General features: G+C 46.3%; 2 protein-coding genes across 3 annotated transcripts in view; one reads left to right on the top strand and one right to left on the bottom strand.

Moving 5' to 3' along the window:
- cnga4 (cyclic nucleotide gated channel subunit alpha 4) lies at positions 1-5,960 on the bottom strand. The gene is made up of 8 exons (XM_010903352.3): positions 5,877-5,960; positions 5,593-5,694; positions 4,798-4,904; positions 3,963-4,546; positions 2,288-2,533; positions 1,394-1,559; positions 673-1,041; positions 1-14 (listed from the first exon to the last, which is right to left on the bottom strand). The coding sequence occupies exons 2-8, from the start codon at positions 5,634-5,636 to the stop codon at positions 1-3; spliced, it is 1,530 nt and encodes a 509-aa protein (XP_010901654.2). The 5' UTR covers positions 5,637-5,694; positions 5,877-5,960.
- A 1,355-nt stretch (positions 5,961-7,315) lies between these two features.
- Positions 7,316-26,113, top strand: part of fam160a2 (family with sequence similarity 160 member A2) — a 33,370-nt gene continuing 14,572 nt past the window's right edge. The window contains exons 1-5 of one of the 2 annotated variants that reach the window (XM_013139144.4): positions 7,316-7,623; positions 13,773-13,978; positions 22,541-23,001; positions 24,437-24,829; positions 25,192-25,422. In XM_013139144.4, the coding sequence (XP_012994598.2) occupies positions 22,873-23,001; positions 24,437-24,829; positions 25,192-25,422 (753 nt within the window). In that variant the 5' untranslated portion in view covers positions 7,316-7,623; positions 13,773-13,978; positions 22,541-22,872. The remainder of the gene's footprint in view (positions 7,624-13,772; positions 13,979-22,540; positions 23,002-24,436; positions 24,830-25,191; positions 25,423-26,113) is intronic. The other variant, XM_020041291.3, reaches the window with a different exon arrangement.

Genomic DNA, 26,113 nt, shown 5'->3' with positions numbered 1-26,113 from the left:
TCAGTAACTGCTTACTGTTCGAGAGCAGTTTAAACACAAGAAATAAGAAATCAGGCATTTATTGAATATGGTCCATCATGGTACAGTTATTGGATTGCACTTTTCAGTCTGCTTAAGGATAGTGCAGTAGGAGAACCAAAAAGCTTATTTTGGTTTCATAAGTGTGACCGTTTGGTTGGGATTAAGGTATACAGTTGCACTTACAGAATATTTTGCAGTCCTCTGCATTTACCACTCCTTTGTTTTGTCTAAACACATGTCTGCCTCCCTCCCTTCTCCAAATGGAGCTCTGCCTCCTTTACTCCTGCTTGCCTCCTTTTTTCCTCGATCCCCTCTCTCACCTGATTCTCTTTTCTCTCTCTGTTCAACTTCCTCCCATCATCGGTCTGAAATTCCACACCTATATCTGTTTTGTCTCCTTTTCCCTGTCCCCCAGATCACCCCCTCTCCCTTACTCCCCTCCACAACTCCCCCCCTTTTCCTCTCCTCCACTCTGGGTCTCGCTTGTGTCCCCTTCCTCTCCTCCTTCTCTTTTTGCCTCTCCAAATCCTTCGTCTTCTCCCTTACTTCCACACACACGCTCCTTCCCCTCCCCTTCTCCCCGCTCCCCCTCAACCTCCTCACCCACCCCTTCTCCTCTCTCCCCCGTCCCCCCCCATCTCTCTCCCCCACCCTCCTCCTCAGACATGGAGTCTGTCCAGCCTTCCATCTCAAATTCCAGTTGCCCCACTCTGGCCAGGAGCTTGTGATTGCTGGACTCCAGCTCGGCCATCAGACGAGCCAGCTTGGTTTGCAGGGCGTTCAGGCAACCCTCCAGCCTCTCCACCTTGGCCTGCATCCGCTCCTGTTCCTCCTCGCCCGACACGGCCTCCACCAGCATGCCCATCTTAGTGAGGATCTGACGGCCCTTCTCCTCCAGGTGTCTCTTAGCGGCCGGGAACTCGGACAGCACATTCGTCAGGTCCTCCTTGGACAGGCTGAACAGGTCGGAGTGGCCGATGCTGCGTATGTTGGCTGTCCGACGGTTGCCTGATTTGTTCCCTGTCAGAGGAAGAGGAGTGTTTTCATTGGTCCGTTCGACAACCCCCGAAGACACCCTGTGAATCCCTCTCAGCTTGAACACAGAGCAACATTCCTGTTTCGTCTCTGTATCCCGGAGTTTACGATCCGCCAGGGCGGGGCCTCCACCAGCGTACCGGGTGTGCGCCCATTCATACTTCCTACTTAACTATGCATTCTGACCGTCGTTTCTCACCGGCTGACTCACTCCTGAGCCTTCTCCCTCTGTTAGCTCGGACTGCGTCTACCGAGGCATTGCTCAGGAGTATCGGGTTTGGAATATGAGGCTTGTTTCCCGGAAAATACACAGCAACGTTCCCTCTCCCTTTCTTACCTTTGATGTTGAGGATGCTGATCTCGCCAAAGAAATTGCCGTCACTAAGCACAGCGTACTCGGTGACCCCGTCGTCGGCCACCACAGCCAGTTTTCCCTCCTTGATGATGTACATCTCGTGTCCTACATCCCCCTTCCTGCAGACATATTCCCCAGGGCTGTACACCTGCAGTCGAGAGGAAGGGAAGCAGGTCTGAGAAGTAATGTTGAAGCTTCTGACCTTTTAGTCATATAGCAGACACACACCTATTCACAGCTTATAGGAGCAATAGGGTTTTCATTCATCCCTTATTTTACGCCAGGCAATGTGCTATTTATTACTCTGGTGCATTGACTGCTGTATGTAGACCAGAGTGAAGAGTGCCCCCTACTGGCCCTCCAAGGCCTCTTTCAGCTGCAACTGGTCTCCGATCAAGGGAGACCAGTCTACTATTTCATCTTGTCGGCCTTGGGATTCAAACTAGTGACCTATTGGTTCCTGGTCCAGTGATCTAACCACTAGGCGCATTCCCCTAATGAAGTTAGCAGGACATACAGTACAGTATTACAATATATATTTTTTTTTATCTGCCTGCTGATTGGCTGAAAGCCGTTGTATATCAGACATGTGTATGACCAAAAATGTTTTCCAGCCTTCTTATCAGGCTGGTAGCTAGTTTATAATAGCAATAAGGAAACTAAGGGTTTATGGTATATGGCCAATATACCCCAGCCAAGGCCTATATGCAGGATAAAAAACTATGCTATATTGGCAATATACAACACTTGCAACCTTAACACCAAAATGTAAAGTACACATACATACACTACCGTTCAAAATGACCAGACCACAAACTTTTGAACAGTAGTGTACAGAAAATTTGAAACCCAGACTTTTAACCCCTGACCCCTGACCTGTGGGGTGAGTTTGAGAACCAGCTCCTCCAGCAAGCTGGTCTCACAGTTCTGGAAGATGGTGACTTTGGAAAGAGTGGGCAGGTGCACGCTCACAGCGATCTCTGTCTGCAGTTGAACGGGAAGCTGCCGCAGGATCTCGTTCTCCCGCGTTATCTTACGGTTGATATACAAGTGCTGGTACCAGTCGTTCACACGTTTACGCAGCTCCTTGCTGATGTACCTGTTGCGCAGATAGCTCTTGACCTGGAATTCAATTAGTTAGGATTAGCCATGCTGGGCATGTCATAAATAACAAGATGGTTGGGGGGAGAAAACAAGGTTAACTTACATTGTATGTTACAATGAAATAAGCTGACACTTATCAAGAGGGGTTTAGTTATCTCATGGTAAGCTAGGTTTTATCGTTGTAGACCTTCAGCATCAAAGACCAACTTTGAAAGTGTTGGTATGAAGAAAAAGGTATCGGTGTTCATCAAAGTATTCACCCTCTTAGACTTTGTCACATTTCATTGTGTTAAAACATGAAATCACAGTGGATTTAATCAGGAGTTTTTGCCACTGATCATAACACAAAAAGTTATGTAATCGTGAAAAATAACAAATTGTTCTAAATTAATGAGAGATGTGAAACTAAATGATTGAATAAGTTCACCTTGGCTATGACACCAAATTGTGTGGTGAAACAAATTTTCACGTAATTAGTTGAATAGAGTCCAGTTGTGAACAATCAAGATATTTTACATGATTTCAGGTTAAATACACTTGTCTCTAAGAGGTACCACAGTTGGTTATTAAATTCCTAACAAAAACCTAATCATGGAGACAAATTAAATTAAACAGAAAACAGTAACATCTATTATTAAGAAATATGGCGCAACTGTCAATCTGCAAATCTGTCTAGAACAAGCTGTTTTCCAAAAAAGTGAAAAGGGGTCAAGTCAGGGAGGTCACAAAGAGGCCTATAGCAACAATAAAGGAGTTTAAGTCTTCCAAAGCTGAGATAATGCACATACTTCAACAATAGCCACAGAGAAATCTTGAAAGAAAACCTCTCATCTACAAGAAACCTGGGACTTGAGAAAACATTCATCTTCTAGCAGGATAATTATCCCAAACTTAAATCCAAAGCCACACTGGAGTGTTTTAAAAACAAAAAGGTCAATATCCTGAAGTTGCCCAGTCATAGCCTGGACCTCAATCCAGTTGAAAGTATGTAGAACATTGCTGTTTATGAAAGATCCCCATCCTACTTCAGTAATTTCAGGAAAAATACCATATGCAAAGCTAGTAGAGATTTATCCTAATTGACTCATGTCTGTAATTGCTGCCAAGGTGTATCTACCAAATATTGACTAAAGGGCCTGAATACTTATGCAATTAATTATTTTCTGTTTTGAATTTGTATGTAATTTAGATTTGTTTTTAGATTTGTTATTTCACCTTTTGTGGAAAAGTCCAAGGGGTTGAATACTTTTGAGAGCCAAAGCATGCTGGCCTAGTGTGGTCCAGCAGTCTCAGCTTCTGCCTCAGACGCACATCCATCACTTCACCAGGTGATTGAATCTTGCCCACTGCTCTTTCAGCCCCCAAAATCCCCCAATAATATACATGTAAAAAACATACAAATAAAAGCACACGTATGAGGTTTTTGCTGTCGTGCCCAGCCCCTCACCAGCTCATGGTTTGGAAAGAAGACGTTGTCCCTGTCCCTGAGGTTGGTGATGACGTTCCCCACGTCCCCCACAACATAGGCAAACACCAGCACGGCAATCAGCAGGTCTGCAATCATGAACAGGAACTCCTCTTCGCACGTGGGTTGCGGCGTGTCGCCCACCGTGGTCAAGATCAGCACGGAGAACCAGAAGCAGTAGTAGTACTGGCGCCTCACCGCGGCAAACTCCGGGTCCGAGGTGTCCGGGTAGACCCAGTGGTCCGACCCGAAACCGATGTAGCGGGACAGGGCGAAGTAGAGGCAGGCGTTCCAGTGGAGGAGCACGAAGATGTAGAGCATGAGCTTGGAGATGCGGAAGACGTTGGGGTAGGAGGTGCGGGTCTCTATGCGGTCCACAGCTTCATTGACGCGGGAGGTGCGCAGGAAGCGGTTGACTCGCACCAGGGGCTGGTGAATGCCGACCCACAGGTAGAGGAGGTCTGTGGGCAACAGGGACGCCAGGTCCCACCGGAAGCGCGAGGAGTGGAGGTAGCGCTTTTGTAGACGGGCCCTGTCCCTCACCAGGATGCCCTGCTCCAGGTAGCCTGCAGGGGGCAGCACAGATACTGTCTGTCAGAGTTCACTTCAAGCAGCCAGAGAATATGAAATATTATAATGTAAAAAAAAAACAAGATAAGCCACTCCCCAAGTTATTCGGTTTTGTTACCTTATAAGATTTTTTTTGCAATAGAATGTATGTTCCATCCAATAAGCAGAATAGCAAAGGACAGTTCAACCCCCAATGACACGGACACACACACAATCACACAAATGGTAAAAAGGGGTAGGTCTTTACCAGTGTGAAATTTGATGAAGGTATCTGCCACATATAAAAGGTCAGATAGGTAGTCAAGTGTAAGCCACAATGTCAGGTATTGTTGATCTATCTCCTTGAAGCACGTCCTAGAAAAGAAGGTGAAGTTCCATTTGAAATGTAAACAAAATCAAATCGGTCCGTGAGGTCAATTTATTCTTCTGTGTATTATTTGCTCTTGTCTTTTGTCACCGGCTCCGACTTTGCTGGTAGCTGTTATGCTTGAAAAACACTTGACTCACTATCACTGTGATGTTGTTGTCTCACCTAGCTATTGTGAAGTAACTACCCAGTTAAAATGTGACATCCTGTTTACTCACACACACAAATATTGTTGGTGACTTGTCGAATAGTCACATTTCTGGCCAAAGCTTATGAAAGTGAACAAATTAAAACAGTTTGAAGAATACTCATGGAGATGATGTCATCCTGCAGAGGGGTATGAACCAGCCAAGTCACGTAAGTAGGATATCTGCTAACATTCATATTTTCTTCATGCCTGGTATACAACCACATCATTCTTTTGTTGAAGTGCGCCCACATCAATCCTACACAGAAAAGCTGCTTTATAGTTACAACTGTTCGTTAACAAAAACAATGTTTCTCGTCTCGTAATTCTTTAAATCATTTGTGATTTAAGTATGTAATTAGACATGCAATAGAAATATGGGGACACTTTGCAGTCACTATAAGACAAATGCAGCACCCGTACCTGTCGCTCGAACCTGGATAAGTGTCTGCAAAAAGGCACATACGGATGGTCTAAATAATGCACACCTGCAGATGAGGATGACCCAGTTGTAGAAGACAGGAACGATCATGACCTGAAGCCATCCATAATAAAACTCCTCTGATGGGTCAATCACCCACTCTCTCCAGCTGACGAGGAGACGCAAAAAAAGAACACACACACACATATACATCTGTGAAGAAGTAGCGGTCAACAACATAAATCCAGAGACATCCTCGGTGTTCTTATACCTTACTGACTAATCTACGTGGGCCACGTTATCCAGTACTAGACATGTTTCGCTAATTGTATCGAAACGCGGGTGTCTTACTTCACTTTGGGCTTTGCCAGGGCCCTTTTCACATCTTCACTCTCCTGTTTCCTCTCCCCCTTCTCCTCCTTCTCCCCCTTCTCCCCCTTCTCCTCCTGCTCCCCCTTCTCCTCCTGCTCGTCCTCTTTCTTCATCCGATGCCACCTGAACACCTGGGCCCATCGGTTCATTTTGCCTCTTGTAGTGGGTCTGCTCGGGTGCAGTCAGGGTTTGGCCTCAATCACAAGCCTTGTCTGGATGACGGTGACCTGCTGTGTACCCTCTGTAGTGTTGCCTCCAGCTGCGCCTTGATGGTCCTGACAACTGGCACCTACTCGGTAATAGGGAGCATTGAGCCGGTGTTGTAGCAGGTCTGTGTTAACATGACGACAAGCCAAGCCTACCGAGGCACAGGCACGCCTGTTGATCATGATTCTGTCCGGTCTGTTTCCATGGAGGTGAGCAGGAGCCTCTTTAACCGGGTTGAGCGTGTGTATGTACCTAATTGTTCATTAACCAACTGGTGATGTCCTGTGGAAAATCCCACTGGGTTTTGATGATCCCACAGGGTTTTCTGTTAATCAGTTCAAGATAGAAAGAAGGCTGAAATATCACTGTATTGTACACGTGTGTATGTATGTATGTATGTACATATGTCTGCTTGTGTGTTTGTGTGAGTGTGTGTGTGTTTGTTTGTACAGTACCTGTAAAAAATGTGGACACACCTACTCATTCCAGGGAATTTCTTTAGTTTTACTTTTATGCACATTGTAGAATAATAGAAAAAAGACAACAAAACTATGAAATAACAGATGGAATCGTTAAACAGAACAAAATACATTTCATATTGTAGATTCTTCAAAGTAGCCACCCGTTGCATTTATGACAACTTTGCACACATTGCATTCTCTCAACCAGCTTCATGAGGTAGAATGCTGTGGTAGCCATGCTAGTTGAGTGTACCTTGAAATCATACCGTGAGTATGCAAAGCTGTCATTAAGGCAAAGGGTGGCTTTTGTAAGGAATCTGAAGTATAAATATATTTCTATTTGTTTTTTGGTTACAACATGATTACTTATGTGTTATGAGTAGCTCTGTCTAAACCTTTATCTGGTACTGTATGTGTGTATTTATGTATGTTTAATATTGTTTAACTCTAACCCCACATGTATGACACATTTAGGGGTCTGTATGCAGCTTCAGCTTTAATTAATGCTGCGTTACTTTTAATGCTTGGATATACAATTTATACTGCGTGTATATATGTTTTATACACTGTATATACAGTATGTCGGAAATTGACTGATGAGCCAGTTCTCCGCATCCCGACACCATGCCTGACCGGTAAATAACTGCAAGAGTGTCTTTTCGATTTTAGGCTCCTTTCAAGGTCGGTGGAGGGAGGGTTCCTAAAAACGTAATGATAGCGTCCCTTGCGTGTGGGTGTGAGATAGAGGAATTCAAGTAAGATGGCAGCGAAAAGAGAGAGTGATTGTGAAATCATGAAATTGTTTGTTGTTGTCTGAAGCAATACTCTGTCCGACAAATTAGACAGTTCATTGGTGATAGTCTTTGCGTCCGCGAGGTCGTTTTTGTAGTGTTGTCTTTCTTTTTTACCGTACACGGTGATCGACTGACAAGTGGAATTGCCTGGATAGCCACCGTTAGCAGTTTGGCTAACTAGCTAGCTAGCTAAGTTATTCCGTGACAATCACTGTTCCACAGCAGCTTGGCTCTTGGGAAAATACTGCAAATCTACAGTAACCGGTGAGTATTTTACGGATACGCTTAAATAATGTCTTTATTATTTTTACTTGCTATCTAAGGTTAGCTTTATATTCAGTACATTCAGAAAGGCTCAGGTTTGTTTTGCATTTTATCTTTAATTCTTTGAAAAATACCTAGCTATAATAAATTAGCCAACGTTAGCTGTTAGCTTTCTAACAGTTACCATATCTAGGTACTGTAGCTTTCTACTCGAAATTAGCGCGTCACTGAAATACTTCGGGCGTTTTTTAATTTACGGTATTTCACACATCTACTGTAGATATCCTCTACCTAATAACAGTATGATGAAATAGCTATCCATTACTGTTATTCGCTATAGCAAACGTGAAAGTGATCTACTCATCTAGTCTCGACATTTGCCAAGGAACAGCAGGCATCCGCAGGACTAGTACTAGCTACAGTATTCCTGTTTCTAAAATATATAATTGCTTTGAAATGTAACTGTAGGTTATAAAAATGCTAGGGGTTTAGCTAGTTAACGTCCATCCAATTTTCATAGGAATGATCACTAACGTTAGTAATGCTGACTAGCTTAGACATTTCCAGTATAGCTTAGCTATATAATACCAACTCCTTTGACTCAACTAAGTATACACTACTACCTGTTGTAGTCATGGCTTATTTCAGTACTGTAGCTACTGTGCAGCCTGCAATGCGTTCCTGTCTACTGTAAAACGTCCAAACGTGAATCTAGATTTAGTCCTTTGATCGATAACATTTTTAACATGGCTTAACTGTAGTGGTCAGGAGGTTCTCAAGATGAACATACAGTACATTCGACAGGCGAACTAACTTATCACAAGGACACATCTTCCAGTGGCTAGGCCAGCTAGCAGAGACAGGCTGCATCGGCAGGGATGAATACACCGAAATGCATACCAAGCCTTATGAGTGTTGGTAGGAGGAGGAAGTGCTAGTGTTCCATTTCAGACGTGCAGTGTAAAGTGAACATGGCTGAGTTCAATTAGCATCTCTTGGAGAATCTCTCCTCTACCCCCGTGCTCAATATCTTTCCATGCCCATTTGGGACTTGAGCACTAAGAGCTCAAGCTCTGCCTTTTCAGATGGATTCTAATTAATCACATGGCTTTTAGTGTGTGTGTGTGTGTGCGTGCATGCAGGTTCATCTGAGAAACGTCTATCTGGGACCTGTCTTAGCCTTAGAGTCTGAACATAACATCCCGGGAATAGATGGCAAAATAATATCTATATTCACTTTATCTTTCCCCGCGCCTCTCCCTCTCCCACGTACATTTGTTCTCCTCACAGAATATAGGCACTCATTGAGATCCCATGAAGTGCAACAGTAGGGCCCAGTCTAACTCGAGGAAAACAATATTTTTGCTGAACAGCTCCTCTGATTGAGGGTCAGCTCCTGCCAGAAGGCCCGTCACACAGTCCACTCAGACAGGCGGGCTGACATTTATTATGTCTGTTGTTGACTGAGAGGTTTAGAGGGTTTGTTCTTGCTTAGTGAAATTCGGTTAACTTATATTTTACTAGAAACATTTTTATTGCATATTTGTTGTCTCATCTCCTATTGTCAATATTCCAGTGTTGGGATTTGAGCGGCTGAACTTTGAGCTCAGCTTACCAACTTTTACTACACTGAAAAAGTTGACCTGAAAATAAAAATCCCTTTTGAATTGTAAATGGTTACCTAGTTGGCTCACCTCGCAGCTTATCTTATTTACTGACAATAGCCCAGGGATTGAAAGGTTGACTTTATTGTTTTAGGTCCGAACTGTTGAGCCTTCAGCTTAGCTGCTGTTTAGCTTAAACCAACGCACAAACTATGCCACACGATAGGAATATAATTAGGAGCTTTGTGGAAGCTTGGCTATGGGTTTGCCTAGTTATTATGCTGTAAAAGGGCCATTACAGCATTGTGGACCTTATATGCCCTGGCCACTTTATTAGGTACACCTGTCTGATATTGGGTGGGACCCCATTTTACCCTCCATCTGTTTGGAGTTTCTATGTATTGTGCATTTAGAGATGCCTCTATCGCACCGTGGTCAAAGATGCTTAGATAACGTATCTTCCTGAAAGGTTGGGTCAAACAGCGAGTAAAGCTCTTGACCACGTCTCCGTGCTTTATTATTAATTGCCAGCATGCGATTAGCTGTTTGGCTATTTGCGTGTTGAAAGGGAGTTTTTGCTGTAAGAACAATTAAGGATTCCAATAAAGCATTCCAAAATGTACATCTTAAAGTTAATAAGTGACATGGTTTAAATCTTAGATCATCCATTTTATTTTTGAATGCTTAAGCAGGGTCAAATGGTATACTGTTAATTCAGGAAGTATTCACACCCCTCGATTTATTCCACATTTAGTTCCACAAGTATTTTGACATTTTTAACCATTACTTTCTTGAAGCACATTTGGCAGTGATTACAACCTTGTCTTCTTGGGTTTGATGCTACAAACTTGGCACAGCTGTTTGGGAGCCCTCCCATTCTTCTCTGCAGATCTTCTTAAGCTCTGTCAGGTTGAACGTGGAACATTACTGCACAGCCATTTTCAGATCTCTCCAGAGATCTTTGATTGGGTTCAAGTCCACACTCTCTGGGCAACTCAAGGACATTCACAGACTTGTCCTAAAGCAACACCTCTGCGTTCTCTTGACCTGTGTACTTCGGGTTGTTTTACTGTTTGATGGTGAACCTTCGGCCCTGTCTGAGATCATAAGCATTCAGGAGCAGCTTTTCATCAAGGACCTGTCTGTGCTCTGCTCTGTTTATCTTTCCTTCAGTCTTCACTGGTCATGTAGCCACCACCATGCTTCACCACTGGAATGGTACTGGCCAGGTGTTAAGCGGTCCCTAGTTCCTCCAGAGGTTCAGCTTTGGCATTCAGGCCAACGACCATCAGTCTTGGTTTCGTCGGACCCTAGGATCTTGTTTCTCAATGGTCTGAGAGTCCTTACGTTGCCTTCTGGCAAACCCCAAACAGGCTGTTATGTGATGTTTACTGAGGAGTGGCTTCCGTTTGGCCGATATTGCCTGATGTTGGGCTGCTGCAGAGATGGGGAAAACCTTCCAAGAAGGCCAACCGTCTCCACAGAGGACCTCTGGAGCACTAAAACATGACTAATCTCTGAAATGCTCTTGGATGTAGTAGCTTATTAACCATCCATTCATGGGGGCTTGTGTACATGTTATTGTAGACTTGGCCAATCCTTCTGCTGGCCTTGATTGCCTTCTTCCCTTCCTAGGTACCCCTCCACTGCCCCTGAAATTGCCCCTGACTAATGAAGAACCCAAATACTTGGAGTTCTTCATACAATGGTGTTTTGTCCCACTTCCTCAGGGTATGACACGCTTCACCATGTGCATTGAATGATTCAAGGTTTACCCTTTTGTCCTCGTCTCACTTCTTGTAGCCTAGTCAAGGACATGCAGACGCGTCCTTCTGCAAGCTGGCATGTTATCTCTGTCGTTAGCGTAGTCAGTGTGTTGAACACCGGCAGAGTGGCGAGGGAGCTGCTAGGCTAGGTGAACAACTGTTGGTGAACGCTAGGTCTGTCATTATACTTCTGTCATTAGACATCCTCTCAGTTCCTGGTCTGTATGGTTACGGTGACTCAGCGTGCCTGCGCTGTTTGGCTTAGAGAATGCGTGTTTCGCCAGTCAGCCAGGTGTGTTTACACCTCCTCTGGCACAGCTCCCATAATGCATCTGCCAAGTGTTTCAACATGTCTTTGTGTCACATGACCACCGCAAACTGTCCCCAATTCCTCAGTTCTTTGGTTTTGCTTTTGTGTGTGTGTTTGCGTGTGTGTTTGTGTGGGTGTTTCCTCTTCAGTAGTATAACAAGGACAGTCATGAAAAGTGAGGACATATGGCTGGTCCTCACTGTGATGTGAGGCTTTGCCTCTCACTGGTTTAAGTTTAGGGTTAGAATTAGGGTTAGGCTTAAGTTCAGGCATTAAGGGTTAGGACTCGGTTAGGTTGGGTTTAAGCAAGGTTCGGGGTTTGGGATTTTCTGTTATGGTACTAAGATGCCGGGCCTCACTTTGACAGTAAAACAAACATGAGTGAGTGTCTGGCCCTGAGCTGAGGTTTTTGTGGTTCGTGGCCCTGCTCGGCAAACAGCAAACAGAACTGAGCTCAGGGAACATCCTGTTACATTGAGTCCTGCAATCGCAGAATAGCTGACAGACCTCCGCTCTCATATTGCTTCTTGAAAACAGTCTGTGTGATGGCGAAGCCGTGTGGTCTATGGTTGTCTGGGCTGATGAGTCACAGTCCGGTATCCCTGAGGGAAACAACTTAAGACTGCTTGCCCTGCCTTAGTCTACTATTATGTCCCCCAAATGGGTGGAACAGCACACCTGTCTGTCGCTAGACACCACCAGGTGTAGTACAGTATGACGCCACATCTAGACCCCACCGGGTCTAGTACAGTATGACGCCACATCTAGACCCCACCGGGTCTAGTACAGTATGACGCCACATCTAGACCCCACCGGGTCTAGTACAGTATGACGCCACATCTAGACCCCACCGGGTCTAGTACAGTATGACGCCACATCTAGACCCCACCGGGTCTAGTACAGTATGACGCCACATCTAGACCCCACCGGGTCTAGTACAGTATGACGCCACATCTAGACCCCACCGGGTCTAGTACAGTATGACGCCACATCTAGACCCCACCGGGTCTAGTACAGTATGACGCCACATCTAGACCCCACCGGGTCTAGTACAGTATGACGCCACATCTAGACCCCACCGGGTCTAGTACAGTATGACGCCACATCTAGACCCCACCGGGTCTAGTACAGTATGACGCCACATCTAGACCCCACCGGGTCTAGTACAGTATGACGCCACATCTAGACCCCACCGGGTCTAGTACAGTATGACGCCACATCTAGACCCCACCGGGTCTAGTACAGTATGACGCCACATCTAGACCCCACCGGGTCTAGTACAGTATGACGCCACATCTAGACCCCACCGGGTCTAGTACAGTATGACGCCACATCTAGACCCCACCGGGTCTAGTACAGTATGACGCCACATCTAGACCCCACCGGGTCTAGTACAGTATGACGCCACATCTAGACCCCACCGGGTCTAGTACAGTATGAGGCCACATCTAGACCCCACCGGGTCTAGTACAGTATGAGGCCACATCTAGACCCCACCGGGTCTAGTACAGTATGAGGCCACATCTAGACCCCACCGGGTCTAGTACAGTATGAGGCCACATCTAGACCCCACCGGGTCTAGTACAGTATGAGGCCACATCTAGACCCCACCGGGTCTAGTACAGTATGAGGCCACATCTAGACCCCACCGGGTCTAGTACAGTATGAGGCCACATCTAGACCCCACCGGGTCTAGTACAGTATGAGGCCACATCTAGACCCCACCGGGTCTAGTACAGTATGAGGCCACATCTAGACCCCACCGGGTCTAGTACAGTATGAGGCCACATCTAGACCCCACCGGGTCTAGTACAGTATGAGGCCACATCTAGACCCCACCGGGGTCCAGTACAGTATGAGGCCACATCTAGACCCCACCGGGGTCCAGTACAGTATGAGGCCACATCTAGACCCCACCGGGGTCCAGTACAGTATGAGGCCACATCTAGACCCCACCGGGGTCCAGTACAGTATGAGGCCACATCTAGACCCCACCGGGGTCTAGTACAGTATGAGGCCACATCTAGACCCCACCGGGGTCTAGTACAGTATGAGGCCACATCTAGACCCCACCGGGTCTAGTACAGTATGAGGCCACATCTAGACCCCACCGGGTCTAGTACAGTATGAGGCCACATCTAGACCCCACCGGGTCTAGTACAGTATGAGGCCACATCTAGACCCCACCGGGTCTAGTACAGTATGAGGCCACATCTAGACCCCACCGGGTCTAGTACAGTATGAGGCCACATCTAGACCCCACCGGGTCTAGTACAGTATGACGCCACATCTAGACCCCACCGGGTCTAGTACAGTATGACGCCACATCTAGACCCCACCGGGTCTAGTACAGTATGACGCCACATCTAGACCCCACCGGGTGTAGTACAGTATGACGCCACATCTAGACCCCACCGGGTCTAGTCCAGTATGACGCCACATCTTAGAACCTCTCTCTCTCTTGTCTAGGTTGTGACGTTCAACATCCCTCCTCTGAAGAGCAGTTGGAGCTGGGAACGGCTAAGCCGATCACTGCGTGTTAGTGACTTTCCTGAAAAGCTGGCGTCGGCCTCGAGTGGCTGACGGGACCATGAGCCAAGACCCCACCCTCCCCCCGCTGTGGAACCTGGCCAGCGTGGAGGTTTAGCCCACATAGACACTGAGCAAGTGTTCAGGTGAGATGGAATATTCCCTTCCTGCAGTATGTATGCAGAGCGCACAGAAGGTTCGCGATGAGCTGTCTGATGTACCAGCAGCTTCTGCTCTCGTCACTTGTTGGGAATGTGGGGCTGTTGGAGGGGAATGTTCCTGGGCCCCAACATCCTCTGTACATAAATGAAGATAGTGGTGATGAATTCAAAGGGACAGTTAGGGGGTTGGATGGCTATGGTGTATGAGTGTGACGGTTATGAGTGTGACGGTTATGAGTGTGACGGTTATGAGTGTGACGGTTATGAGTGTGACGGTTAGGGGGTTGGATGGCTATGGCGTATGCGTGTGACGGTTATGCGTGTGACGGTTATGCGTGTGACGGTTAGGGGGTTGGATGGCTATGGCGTATGCGTGTGACGGTGTTACGCGTGTGACGGTGTTACGCGTGTGACGGTGTTACGCGTGTGACGGTGTTACGCGTGTGACGGTGTTACGCGTGTGACGGTGTTACGCGTGTGACGGTGTTACGCGTGTGACGGTGTTACGCGTGTGACGGTGTTACGCGTGTGACGGTGTTACGCGTGTGACGGTGTTACGCGTGTGACGGTGTTACGCGTGTGACGGTGTTACGCGTGTGACGGTTAGTGGATTGGATGGCTATGACGTGTGAGTGTGACGGTTATGGTGAGGCAGGTCATGTTGTCTATGGTAACCTGTTTTTGGTTACTGAAAACAAAACACTCCTGTCTTAACGGTGGCATTTCCTTCATACATCTCTGCTCCTTCTCTACCCCAGCTCCCTGCTCCTTCTCTACCCCTACTTGGAGGTCATCACTGAGAGACCCAGGCAGAGGCCTTTAGGTTCTTCTTATCCCAGTTTGCTGTAAGAATTTCAGCCGAGTGCCATTTCCAGGAAGTAGTAATGGTGGTGAACACACCCTGGGATGGTTCCGCTGTAGTATTTTACACCAAAACACTCTTGCTTGTTTACATAGTATGGGAAGCAACATGTTACATGGTAACCTGGTACATCAAAGTGCACTAATATCTTTGTAGATATTATATATACATCTTTATTATATTCATAATTACAGTTGTGTAATATTGAGTGTCAACAAGCAGGGCTGTGTGCTTACATCATGTTTAATAGGCTGCTGAGGTCAACTCTGACCCACCACCACCGACTACCCAGAACCGAATGACACACATCACACACACACACAAACATATCTCACAAAACACCTGCGCGCACACCCCTCGCAACACAAACACACACTCATCACAACAGACACAGAGTGGCTGGAGCCCCTTTCCATTCCGCACCAGGGCCATGGCAGGTGTCGCGGTGCCCCGAGGTCTAGGCGGATATCAGCCGGCATATTCAACCCCAATGGGACTGCTCTGCGTCCAGGATCCAAGGCAATGTACGGCGGTCATGTGACAGCGTCTCGGGAACTCCCGGGCTTTTGGTGACATGTTTTAAGGAGAGGGACCAGGTGACATGAATTTAAGCTGTTCGGCGACTCATGCTCGCCGAGGTGAGCTGGAATGTAGGCGTGTCCATTTGGGATTTCCTGGTTCTGTTTTAATTTGGGCCGCGGAAAAACATGGAGCTGCCGACAAAGCAGCCAGATGCCACCAGCTCTCCCAGTATCCATCCCCCTCCCCTTGGTTGTGACATAAACAGACGTATAACCATCGTAAATGGGTACGACTGCCGTCCCGAGTGTCCACGTGGCTGTTCCCGAGACTGCAAGGCTGAGTCACTGGGCGGGCCTGAGGGGAAAGTGTTGCCGGTTCACCGGCCTGGTGGGGCTTTGTCGAGTGGGGATGCCTGTCAGGACGCTGTGCTATAAATACCCAGGGACTCATAGTTCTGGGAAGAGCGCTGGTTTGGTCACTGTAATTATTTACTGCCCGTACTGTTGTTGCGGTCCGGCGCCAACACACACTGAGGCACACTGACAGTGATAATCCACCCAGAAAACGCACTTGGCTCTGACATATGTAGTTAAATACTGCTAATATATCACCACAATGTATGTTGTCATTTCTCTGCATTTCGTCGTTATTCTAAGTTGGCTACCCATGTGCAACGTGTTTGCGACTCTGCTGACTACGAAAGCAGCACTGCCATGATCTCTCTTGACAGGTACTGACTAGCTTATAATGTTTTCACTTCAGTGGCTAGCTAGATCATATCAATGCAATAATCCCAAGCAAATATCTGCAGGTAAAATATATATATTTAAAGTTGTTACATCGCTTAAACAAACTGCATTGTAAATTTAGGAGTTTAAAGCTTACCATGTTGATCTTAGAACATAGATCACATTTTTGACATTTTTTTTCTGGCCACAGAATTTAACTAATGGGGAAACCACATTTTACTGACTTATAGTCCATAGGCTTTCCCCAAATGTTTTGTGTGTCTGTAGGTGGATTACACCTTTAAGTGTCTCTACCACAGACCAGAGGGATTGTTTTAAACGTGTTGTTTGAGTTGAGGTTCAGCTCATAATTTGTTGTGGATACGGAGCACAAGTGTCTGTTTGAATTATCAGGGGAAGAGAAGATCGGACTGCCCGGGGAGGTTTTGGTTTAGTTGGAGCTGCTTGGTTTAACGGACTGCAAAGCTAAGGTTGGGTTCAGTAAGAGCCGCTTCATTTGACCCCACCCGGTAAATGATGTCATTGGAACATCTAGAGGGTTCATCTGAGGCTGGCTCTCGGAAGGAAACAGTCACAGGATGCTCCATGGAGGTTTTTCACAACTCAGGGTGGGGAAGGACGGGATGCCAGATGACTTGGTGGTGGAATCTCTTTATTTGCTTGTCAGAATTGTGTTAGCTGAAGGATAATTTCAAGGCAACGCAAGTGTGCTTTGGCGTTTTAACCTTTTTAATTGTATTCCATATATACAGTCACAGTGTGTTAAAAAACAGTTTTCTATAAGTTTGAACTGGCGTGGCCTTTGGAGGTTGCCACCAGTGCACATTCAATGCACAAAGTAGCAAAAGCAAACCTTAAATATATTTTTAACCATTTTTATGGTGTGCACTCACTGGCCTCTTGATTAGGTACACATATCTAGTTTCGGGTTGGACGCCCGTTTGCCTCTTCTGCACACAACTGTTGCAGAGAGTGGTTACTTCAGGTTTTTTTTGCTTTTCTGTCAGCTTGAGTCTGTGCATCTGGTCTCTGGCCTCTCATTTACAAGGTGTTTTTGCCTGTCGAACTGCAGCTCGCAGAATGTATTTTGTTTATCGGCCATTCTCTGTAATCTCTGTAGAGGCTGTGTTTATGAACTTCACATTTCGGTGATTACTTGTCCTTTTTTACATGGAAATAGCCTGGGGTTCCTCAGTCGTTCAACCGAATGCATTCGCTCCGTTCCACCCAGACACACTAATCTACTGTGAGCTTTGTTAAACTACAGTAGAGATTGTAGGGCAGATGCAGCTAGAGACATTGGCCCTCGTTCATGATACGTGCGGACGATCAAATTTGATCTTAAAATGATCGTATGATCGTTTCACCGACATCAATATTATCTTTGTTTCCTTACGATCAAACTCAGGGGACTGAGTAAACCAATGTCAAAAAATAAGATAATACTTGATTCATGAGACCATCATTATCATGAAAAACAGCAATCGGAACAGCTTCAGTAACAACCACAGTTATAATGTTGATAATAACAGGTCATATAAAACGATATATGATCAGCAAACAGGTCTTACATTGACTCAAGTATAAATTAACCAGTGGTTGTGGGTCGAGCAGTTACCCTAATGATGGCAGAGCTTGCTCTTCTAAAGGACCTCGGCTCTGGACTGAGACAGGAAAGAGTATTCTGTAACTGCGCTGATTTTCTCATGGAGAATGGGTAATTAACTATATTTTATACTGAATGCTGTCAATTTGCAGGTTGAAGATCGCCACGCCCGCACAAATTACGGGTGTGCCTTATGTAAATGAGGACAGGCGCAGAACGTTCTCGCAACCAGGGCTTAATCCTATTTATCAATCTGCGATGACACTTACGCTCATTTCGAAGAGGTTCTGTAAATCACGCTGGGAGATGATCGTACGTCTCTCCCCACACACTTGAATCTGTGATCTTTTCTGTGAGGTTTTCATGAATGAGGGCCATTGATTTAGTGAGAGAGAGCAATGTGGTACTTTCTTCAGGATGCGTTCACGTTACTCTGTTAGCTATGTCACTTTAGACCAGTAGCAGTTCATGTAGTATGGTTTTCTTTTTTTGCCATTTCATACTTCTCTTTGACCAGGAAGCAGTGAATGATGAAGAGCGTTATTGCCAACAGTACCTCTGCACCGGAAGCAGAGCCTAATAGTCGGTGTCATTGGGGAACTACTGGAGAAGTAAGGAGTGGAATGGAATGAGATGAATGGAGAAGTCTTCTCAAGGGCAACAAAGGAAATGGAATTTGGAACTGATTGGGGTAAAAAGATCAGGAGTGCTTTTTGAAACGTTTATTTTGCTATTATTCTTACTCTGAGTGGCCGGCATCTATCTCTCACTCTCCTTTATTCTTTCACCTTTTATCAATCTTCAGTCGATTGATTTAGTTATATAATGTATAGTATCTATGTAGCAAGGCTGTTTGTTGTGGAGTGATTTTGGTAATTATGTTTTGTATCTATGTAGCCTGGCTTTTTGTTATGGTGATTTTGTGAAATCTTATTTAGTGTCTATGTACAGTGGGGAGAACAAGTATTTGATACACTGCCGATTTTGCAGGTTTTCCTACTTACAAAGCATGTAGAGGTCTGTAATTTTTAACAGGTACACTTTAACTGTGAGAGACGGAATCTAAAACAAAAATCCAGAAAATCACATTGTATGATTTTTAAATAATTAATTTGCATTGTATTTCATGACACAAGTATTTGATCACCTACCAACCACTAATAATTCTGGATCTCACAGACCTGTTAGTTTTTCTTGAAGCAGCCAAGCTCCTGTTTTCCACTCATCACCTGTATTAACTGCACCTGTTTGAACTCGTTACCTGTATAAAAGACACCTGTCCACACACTCAATCAAACAGACTCCAACCTCTCCACAATGGCCAAGACCAGAGAGCTGTGTAAGGACATCAGGGATAAAATTGTAGACCTGTACAAGGCTGGGATGGGCTACAGGACAATAAGCAAGCAGCTTGGTGAGAAGGCGGCAACTGTTGGCGCAATTATTAGAAAATGGAAAGAGTTCAAGATGAAAGTCAATCTCCCTCGGTCTGGGGCTCCATGCAAGATCTCACCTCATGGGGCATCAATGATCATGAGGAAGGTGAGGGATCAGCCCAGAACTACACGGCAGGACCTGGTCAATGACCTGAAGAGAGCTGGGAACACAGTCTCAAAGAAAACCATTAGTAACACACTACGCATTCATGGACCATCTGACCATCTGGATGATCCAGAGGAGGAATGTGAGAAGGTCATGTGATCTGATTAGACAAAAATAGAGCTTTGGAGGTGGAAACATCATTCTTTGGGGATGCTTTTCTGCAAAGGGGACAGGATGACTGCACCGTATTGAGGGAAGGATGGATGGGGCCATGTATCGGGAGATCTTCCCTCAGTAAGAGCATTGAAGATGGGTCGTGGCTGGGTCTTCCAGCATGACAATGACCCGAAACACACAGCCAGGGCAACTAAGGAGTGGCTCTGTAAGAAGCATCTCAAGGTCCTGGAGTGGCCTAGCCAGTCTCCAGACCTGAACCCAATAGAAAATCTTTGGAGGGAGTTGAAAGTCCATATTGCCCAGCGACAGCCCCGAAACCTCAAGGATCTGGAGAAGGTCTGTATGGAGGAGTGGGCCAAAATCCCTGCTGCAGTGTGTGCAAACCTGCTCAAAAACTACAGGAAACGTATGATCTCTGTAATTGCAAACAAAGGTTTCTGTACCAAATATAAAATTTTGCTTTTCTGATGTATCAAATGTCATGCAATAAAATGCAAATTAATTATTTAAAAATCATAGTGTGATTTTCTGGATTTCTGTTTTAGATTCCGTCACTCACAGTTGAAGAGCACTGATGATAAAAATTATCAAATACTAGTTCTCCCAACTGTAGCAAGGCTGTTTTATTATGGAGTGATTTTCTTATAAGGGTGTTGCGATACACCGGTATTGACAATTACCGTGATATTTAAACAATAAACCAGGCAAGCCTAGTTTAGCCGGCCCGCAATAGAATGTGCTGCCATCTCGAGATTCGAACCTGGGTCACCCACGTGAAAGGCTGTGTCATTAACCACTACACCACAGAGCTGTGCTTGTGCTGGGTGTCGGTATAGCCTCTTGTCTCTATCCTAAACAAATGCTCTTTTGCCACTGGCCGTTTTAATAGTTAATTGGCCATTTGTGAATGAAATTGATAGTTAAACTGACTAACGTTTCTTACTAAGTTTACCTCCACCACAAATAGCGTCTATGTATGGCGTTTGCCACTGCCCGTTTTAACAGCGTATTAGCCAGTAATAAGCTTTACCGGTATCTACTAACTTACTGGAATAGTCATAAGAATTTAGCATTTGCTAGCGAGTCTGCCAAAGCTATTTCATTTCATAGCATAGGAACGTATTTTTTTCTTTCATTGCAAAAAAACATAATTTTTTCTGTCATTCGTGAATGACATTTATACAATAACTTTCAATAAAGGCGACTATAACAAACTTTTTCATCAAGTGAAAAGACGAGAGAATCTTGGAATCTACCAGAAATAAATGTTGTTGCTCTCAATAGATTCAAACGTAGGTCTTCCATATTAGAGACGCTGTCGTTAACCACTACGCCACGGCATTACACGTTTCAGCAGTCGCTAGACTCCATTAAAGATAGGCTTACTAGTATCTACTAATGTCCTTGGAATAATCAAAAGATTTGAGAAATTGCTAGCGAGACTGAAGATGAACTATTCCATGCCAAATACAGTAGAAATATAACCGTATACAGTATCAGTTTAGGCTTATGATATCGTAACTATGTTGTTAACCCAGCAAATGTGTTTGTCTATCCTGACCCAAAACACATGCACAATGCGTAATTCAAAAATCCTCCATAAACTGTTTTATTTCAGGCTTGCCATAATGTAGATACTAACTGTTTTAGCCAGCAAAGTTTTCATCTATACGGAATAATTCGCCTGCGAGGAGATATGAACTCAGGACCTATAGTTCACGAGCAGAATTATATAGTGGGCCAAATATCCACTTGATGTGGCAGTAACATTGTCTCCATGAAAGTTATTATATCTTCTATTTGTGTGTTTTCTGTCTGCAGCTTCTCACGTGGGCATATGGTCTGACCCCTGGTTCTTTCTTGGTGTTTCTATCTCCCTCTCCTGTCCTTCTGGGACTTCAATGGGCTTCAGTTATTATTGCGTTGCATATTTCCCCAGTATCCTGATTTGTGGTAGTGTTAGTGCTGATTATTAACATTTGTAGCCCAGAGGAGGCAATCACTTCCTGTAGCTCACACTGAAGCATGCAGCTTGGTCTTTATTGAGCAGAGTCTTTGGTTTGGGTACCAGTGTTGCCATTCCACTCTGTGTCATTGGGGAATTACTGGAGCGGTATAGCGTGGGATGTAATGAGATGAAGAGAGACGTCACTCTTCTGTGTGGTTTCTCTGCTATGTTCCAAAAGCTTATTTTAGACTACTAGAGGACATTACTTCTACTGTACTACATCTTCCTCAGCTGTTGTCTGTCTTTGCTTCTTTCTGTATTTTCCTGCTCTTAACCTCCCATGTCTAGAATTATAACAGTATTTAACAACACAAAAGTGGTCCCCACTCCAAATCTCCAGCAGTGACCTCTGGATTGATGAATGTGGTCCATGCAGGACAGTGGTTCTCTGTTTGGGTATGTTAATGAATGTGGTCCATGCCGGACAGTGGTTCTCTGCTTGGGTATGTTAATGAATGTGGTCCCTGCAGGTCTGTGGTCCTCTGCCTGGGTATCTTAATGAATGTGGTCACTGCATGTCTGTGGCCCTCTGCCTGGGTATCTTAATGAATGTGGTCCCTTCAGGTCTGTGGTCCTCTGGCTGGGTATGTTAATGAATGTGGTCCCTACAGGTCTGTGGTCCTCAGCCTGGATTTGTTAATGAATGTGGTCCCTGCAGGACAGTGGTTCTTTGCCTGGGTATGTTAATGAATGTGGTCCCTGCAGGACAGTGGTCCCCTGCCTGGATATGTTAATGTATGTGGTCCTTGCAGGTCAGTGGTTTTCTGCCTGGGTATGTTAACGAACTTGGTCCTTGCAGGTTTGTGGTACTCTGCTTGGGTATGTTAATGAATGCGATCCCTGCAGGACAGTGGTTCTCTGCCTGGGTATGTTAATGAACGTGGTCCTTGCAGTTTTGTGGTACTCTGCTTGGGTATGTTAATGAATGCGATCCCTGCAGGACAGTGGTTCTCTGCCTGGGTATGTTAATGAACGTGGTCCTTGCAGTTTTGTGGTACTCTGCTTGGGTATGTTAATGAATGCGATCCCTGCAGGACAGTGGTTCTCTGCCTGGGTATGTTAATGAATGCGGTCCCTGCAGGTCTGTGGTCCTCTGCCTGGGCATGGAGTGGTGTCGGCTGCAGACTGGATGACAGGATCTTCAGGGAGAGCCGACACGCATTCGAGTTACCACTGTGACACTGACACCGAGTGACAGCCTCATCGCGAAGACCACCACAGAGTCGTTGTCCCCGTTCTACTGTTTCTTTTAGAATTTTCCTTCTCATCCCTGTGTCTGGAATCGCTCTCTCTCTCGGCCTCTCCACGTCCACCACCCCTCCCTACCTCCCTCCCCTCTCCCCACCCCCGTCCTCCTCTCCTGCCCCTTTCTGAACCCTGACCTCTGACCTTGACCCCTCGCTGAAGGCCAGGATGAGTTGGCTGAGCCGACTGACCCCCCGAGGTCCGGGCAACAGGTCCAGCAGGACGTCAGCCCTCTCCAGTCCGTGTACGGCCGACCCAGAGACCTGCCTCATGGTCTTCGACAACCATTGGCGACAGGTGAGAGAAATTCTAGCGGAGGATTTATATTTAACAGGCTGTTGTATTCATTCCGCGTGCATATTGATAGTCTGCATGGGCGGCCCAGTTGGGACTCTGGGCCGTTATCTCCACTATGTTCTACCGACAGAATAACCTCTGGTCCGCTCACACACAGCCCACAGCGAGCCTCGCCCATCCTCCTCTATATCTCCTGACATGCACTCGCCTACGCGCTGCCTCACCTCACTGCCTCGCCTTACCGCCTCACCACTTCCTCCATCCGTGCTGCCACAGACAGACCCATTTCTGGGGTCTATGTTATAACCGCTAGGTCCTTTCTGCCGTCTCTCTCTACCGCTCTCTCTCTCCCTCCATCTCTCTACCGCTCTCTCTCTCTCGATTCAATTCAGCTTTATTAGCATGACAGGTATTACAACCATATTGCCAAAGTTAGAGGTACAGTAAGAAGGAGTCTACATGGTAGCAGCCCCATTTAAGGTGACATCAAGAACAACAATAACCAGCATTGTCAGAGTGAACAACAAGTACAAATAAACAAATAACAGTCATAACAACACTTTCTCTCTCTCTCTCTTCATCTCTCTACTGCTTTCTCTCTTTAATGTCCTCTCTTTCTCCCGCTGATACTCCACTAGAATGTCTCTTTCATAGCTCACTGCTGACTGGGGCCTGTATGTTTATTAGTGTATGGGGGAGGTGTTGTCTGTATGGAGAGTGGATTCACAGACCCAAGACTGACTGCAAGGACGCTGCACACATAACACACACACATAACACACACACACATAACACACACACACATAACACACACACATATAACATACACACACATATCACACACACACATATCACACACACACATATCACACACACACATATCACACACACACATATCACACACACACATATCACACACACACATATCACACACACACACATATCACACACACACACATATCACACACACACACATATCACACACACACACATATCACACACATATCACACAGATAACACAGAGCCACGCACACACACAACACACATATAACACAGAGCCACGCACACACACAACACACAGATAACACAGAGCCACGCACACGCCAGGGCCCGACACAATGCTAGCAGATCTCTATCTGTGAGTCTTCCTGCTGAGTAACTCAGTTAATCTTTGGTCATGCTGGCTGTTCCCTTGCATTTACGGACAGACCGACACACACACTTGTCATTTCACTTGTCAAACTCACTATGTTGTCCACATTTATATGGTGGTTCCACCAGGCAGTTACTGATTGGTGGTTAATGTATCAAGCAAAAACGGGCACACACACACACACACACACACACTCTTTGCACGCGCAGTCCCTCTGCATATTCTGCTCGGGGTGTTTGTCCGGTTGAACCAGGTAGTAACCCCCACCTCCCTCCTGGTCAGGTGTCCTGGGTGCTGGAGCAGAGGGACCCGTCGGGTTCCAGCGACGACCTCACAGCGGTACGTAACCACACCGACCAGATGCTGTGCCTCCTGGCCGAGGAGCGGCCGGGCGAGGGGGGCGAGGGCGCCGACATGGGCCCCATCCTGCGCCTGGTGGTCACGGAGAACGTTCTGGAGCGTGTGGTGCAGTGGCACCTCCGGCGCGGCCTGGACCCCGACAGCCAGGGGGCGCTGCTGAAGCTCTTCGAGATGCTGATAGGCCAGTCGCATCAGCCGCTGCTCCAGCACAAGGCTGTCCTGCAGCCACTCCTATCCCTTCTGGGGGCATGTGCCGAGCCTCAGCTTGGCTGCCCGCTCTCCCTGGAGAACAGCCTGGTCCTGCTGCTCAATCAGGTGGGTGATACACAGGGGGGTGTCCTTTTCACCATCTCTACCTACTGGGCTATGCTGGATGAGTGTGATGCAGAAGGTCGAGACCCGAAGCAGGCCCTCGGCTCACATTTGGCCCAGTGTGGGTAGAGGGGCACTTGGATTTAAGTGGATCACTGTAGATGAGTTTCAGGACGCCATTAGGCTGTCTTCTCTCATTACACGTATCATCTATAAAGTGGGGAAGGATCTACAATCGGAAACCACTCTTATTGTCTTCTAAACCAATTAAAAAGGCGGGACTTCCAGCCGGGAAGACATTTCTGACGGACGGCCGTGTGACCCTTTGCCCCCTGACGACCTGGGCTTTGTCGTCTTGTCCCCAGGTCTGTGTGTCGATGGCGCGAGCGCCGGCGGTGCTGGAGCTGTTGTTCCGGACTGGTCCGGCCCAGCAGGGTCCGACCAACCTGCTCATCTTCTCCCTGCTGGTGCCCTTCATCCACCGCGACGGGGCCATCGGACAGCAGGCCCGCGATGCCCTGCTCCTCGTCATGGCGACCTCCGCCAGCAACCAGGGCGTGGCACGCTACATCGCTGAGAACTCCTACTTCTGTCCGGTGAGTGAGATGATCTCTGAGAGGAATGGGACGTTCCTGGTATTCCAAATGCATTTTGTGAAGTTGGCATGCGGAGAAACGGCTCATCGTAGTGCGTGAACGCTGATGGATAAGGTACATGTCATTATTCAGGGTCTGTGGTGAGCTGATCAGCAGGTTCGGGTTTATCCATGTTCTGTGGGACTATGTCGGAGGATTATGAGGAAACCCCAGAGCTGGAATGAACTTGCCTACTAAGTGCGTGTTTAGACTCATGCTTCCATATGGGCTCCGCTAACACACTTTACGTTTGCAACTCACTGAAGATTTGTAAAGGTGTGCGTGTGTGTGTTTGAGATATGAGTGGAATTGATGAGTCAGTGGTTATGATAAAGCGGCATGCATCTCCTTCTGCTTTTTTCCCCTGTCGTCATCTCCCTCCATCACACATCCCCTTACTGATAATGCACTGATAAGGCATCACATTTCAAAGCTAATGCTCAAACATGAGCACCAAGGAGCTTTCAGAAGAACCAACAGACACATTTGTGGAGTGACACAGATCAGGGTGTTGGATCTTCCAGTGAAATCTCTTGGTTGTGTCCAGCAGTCTTCCAGTGAAATCTAATGGTTCTGTGCAGATGTCTTCCAGTGAGATCTCTTGGTTGTGTGCCGCAGTCTTCCAGTGAAATCTAATGGTTCTGTGCAGATG

This window comes from Esox lucius, chromosome 20 (assembly GCF_011004845.1).
Source record: "Esox lucius isolate fEsoLuc1 chromosome 20, fEsoLuc1.pri, whole genome shotgun sequence".
Taxonomy (NCBI): domain Eukaryota; kingdom Metazoa; phylum Chordata; class Actinopteri; order Esociformes; family Esocidae; genus Esox; species Esox lucius.
This window is presented reverse-complemented; position numbering and strand designations above follow the sequence as displayed.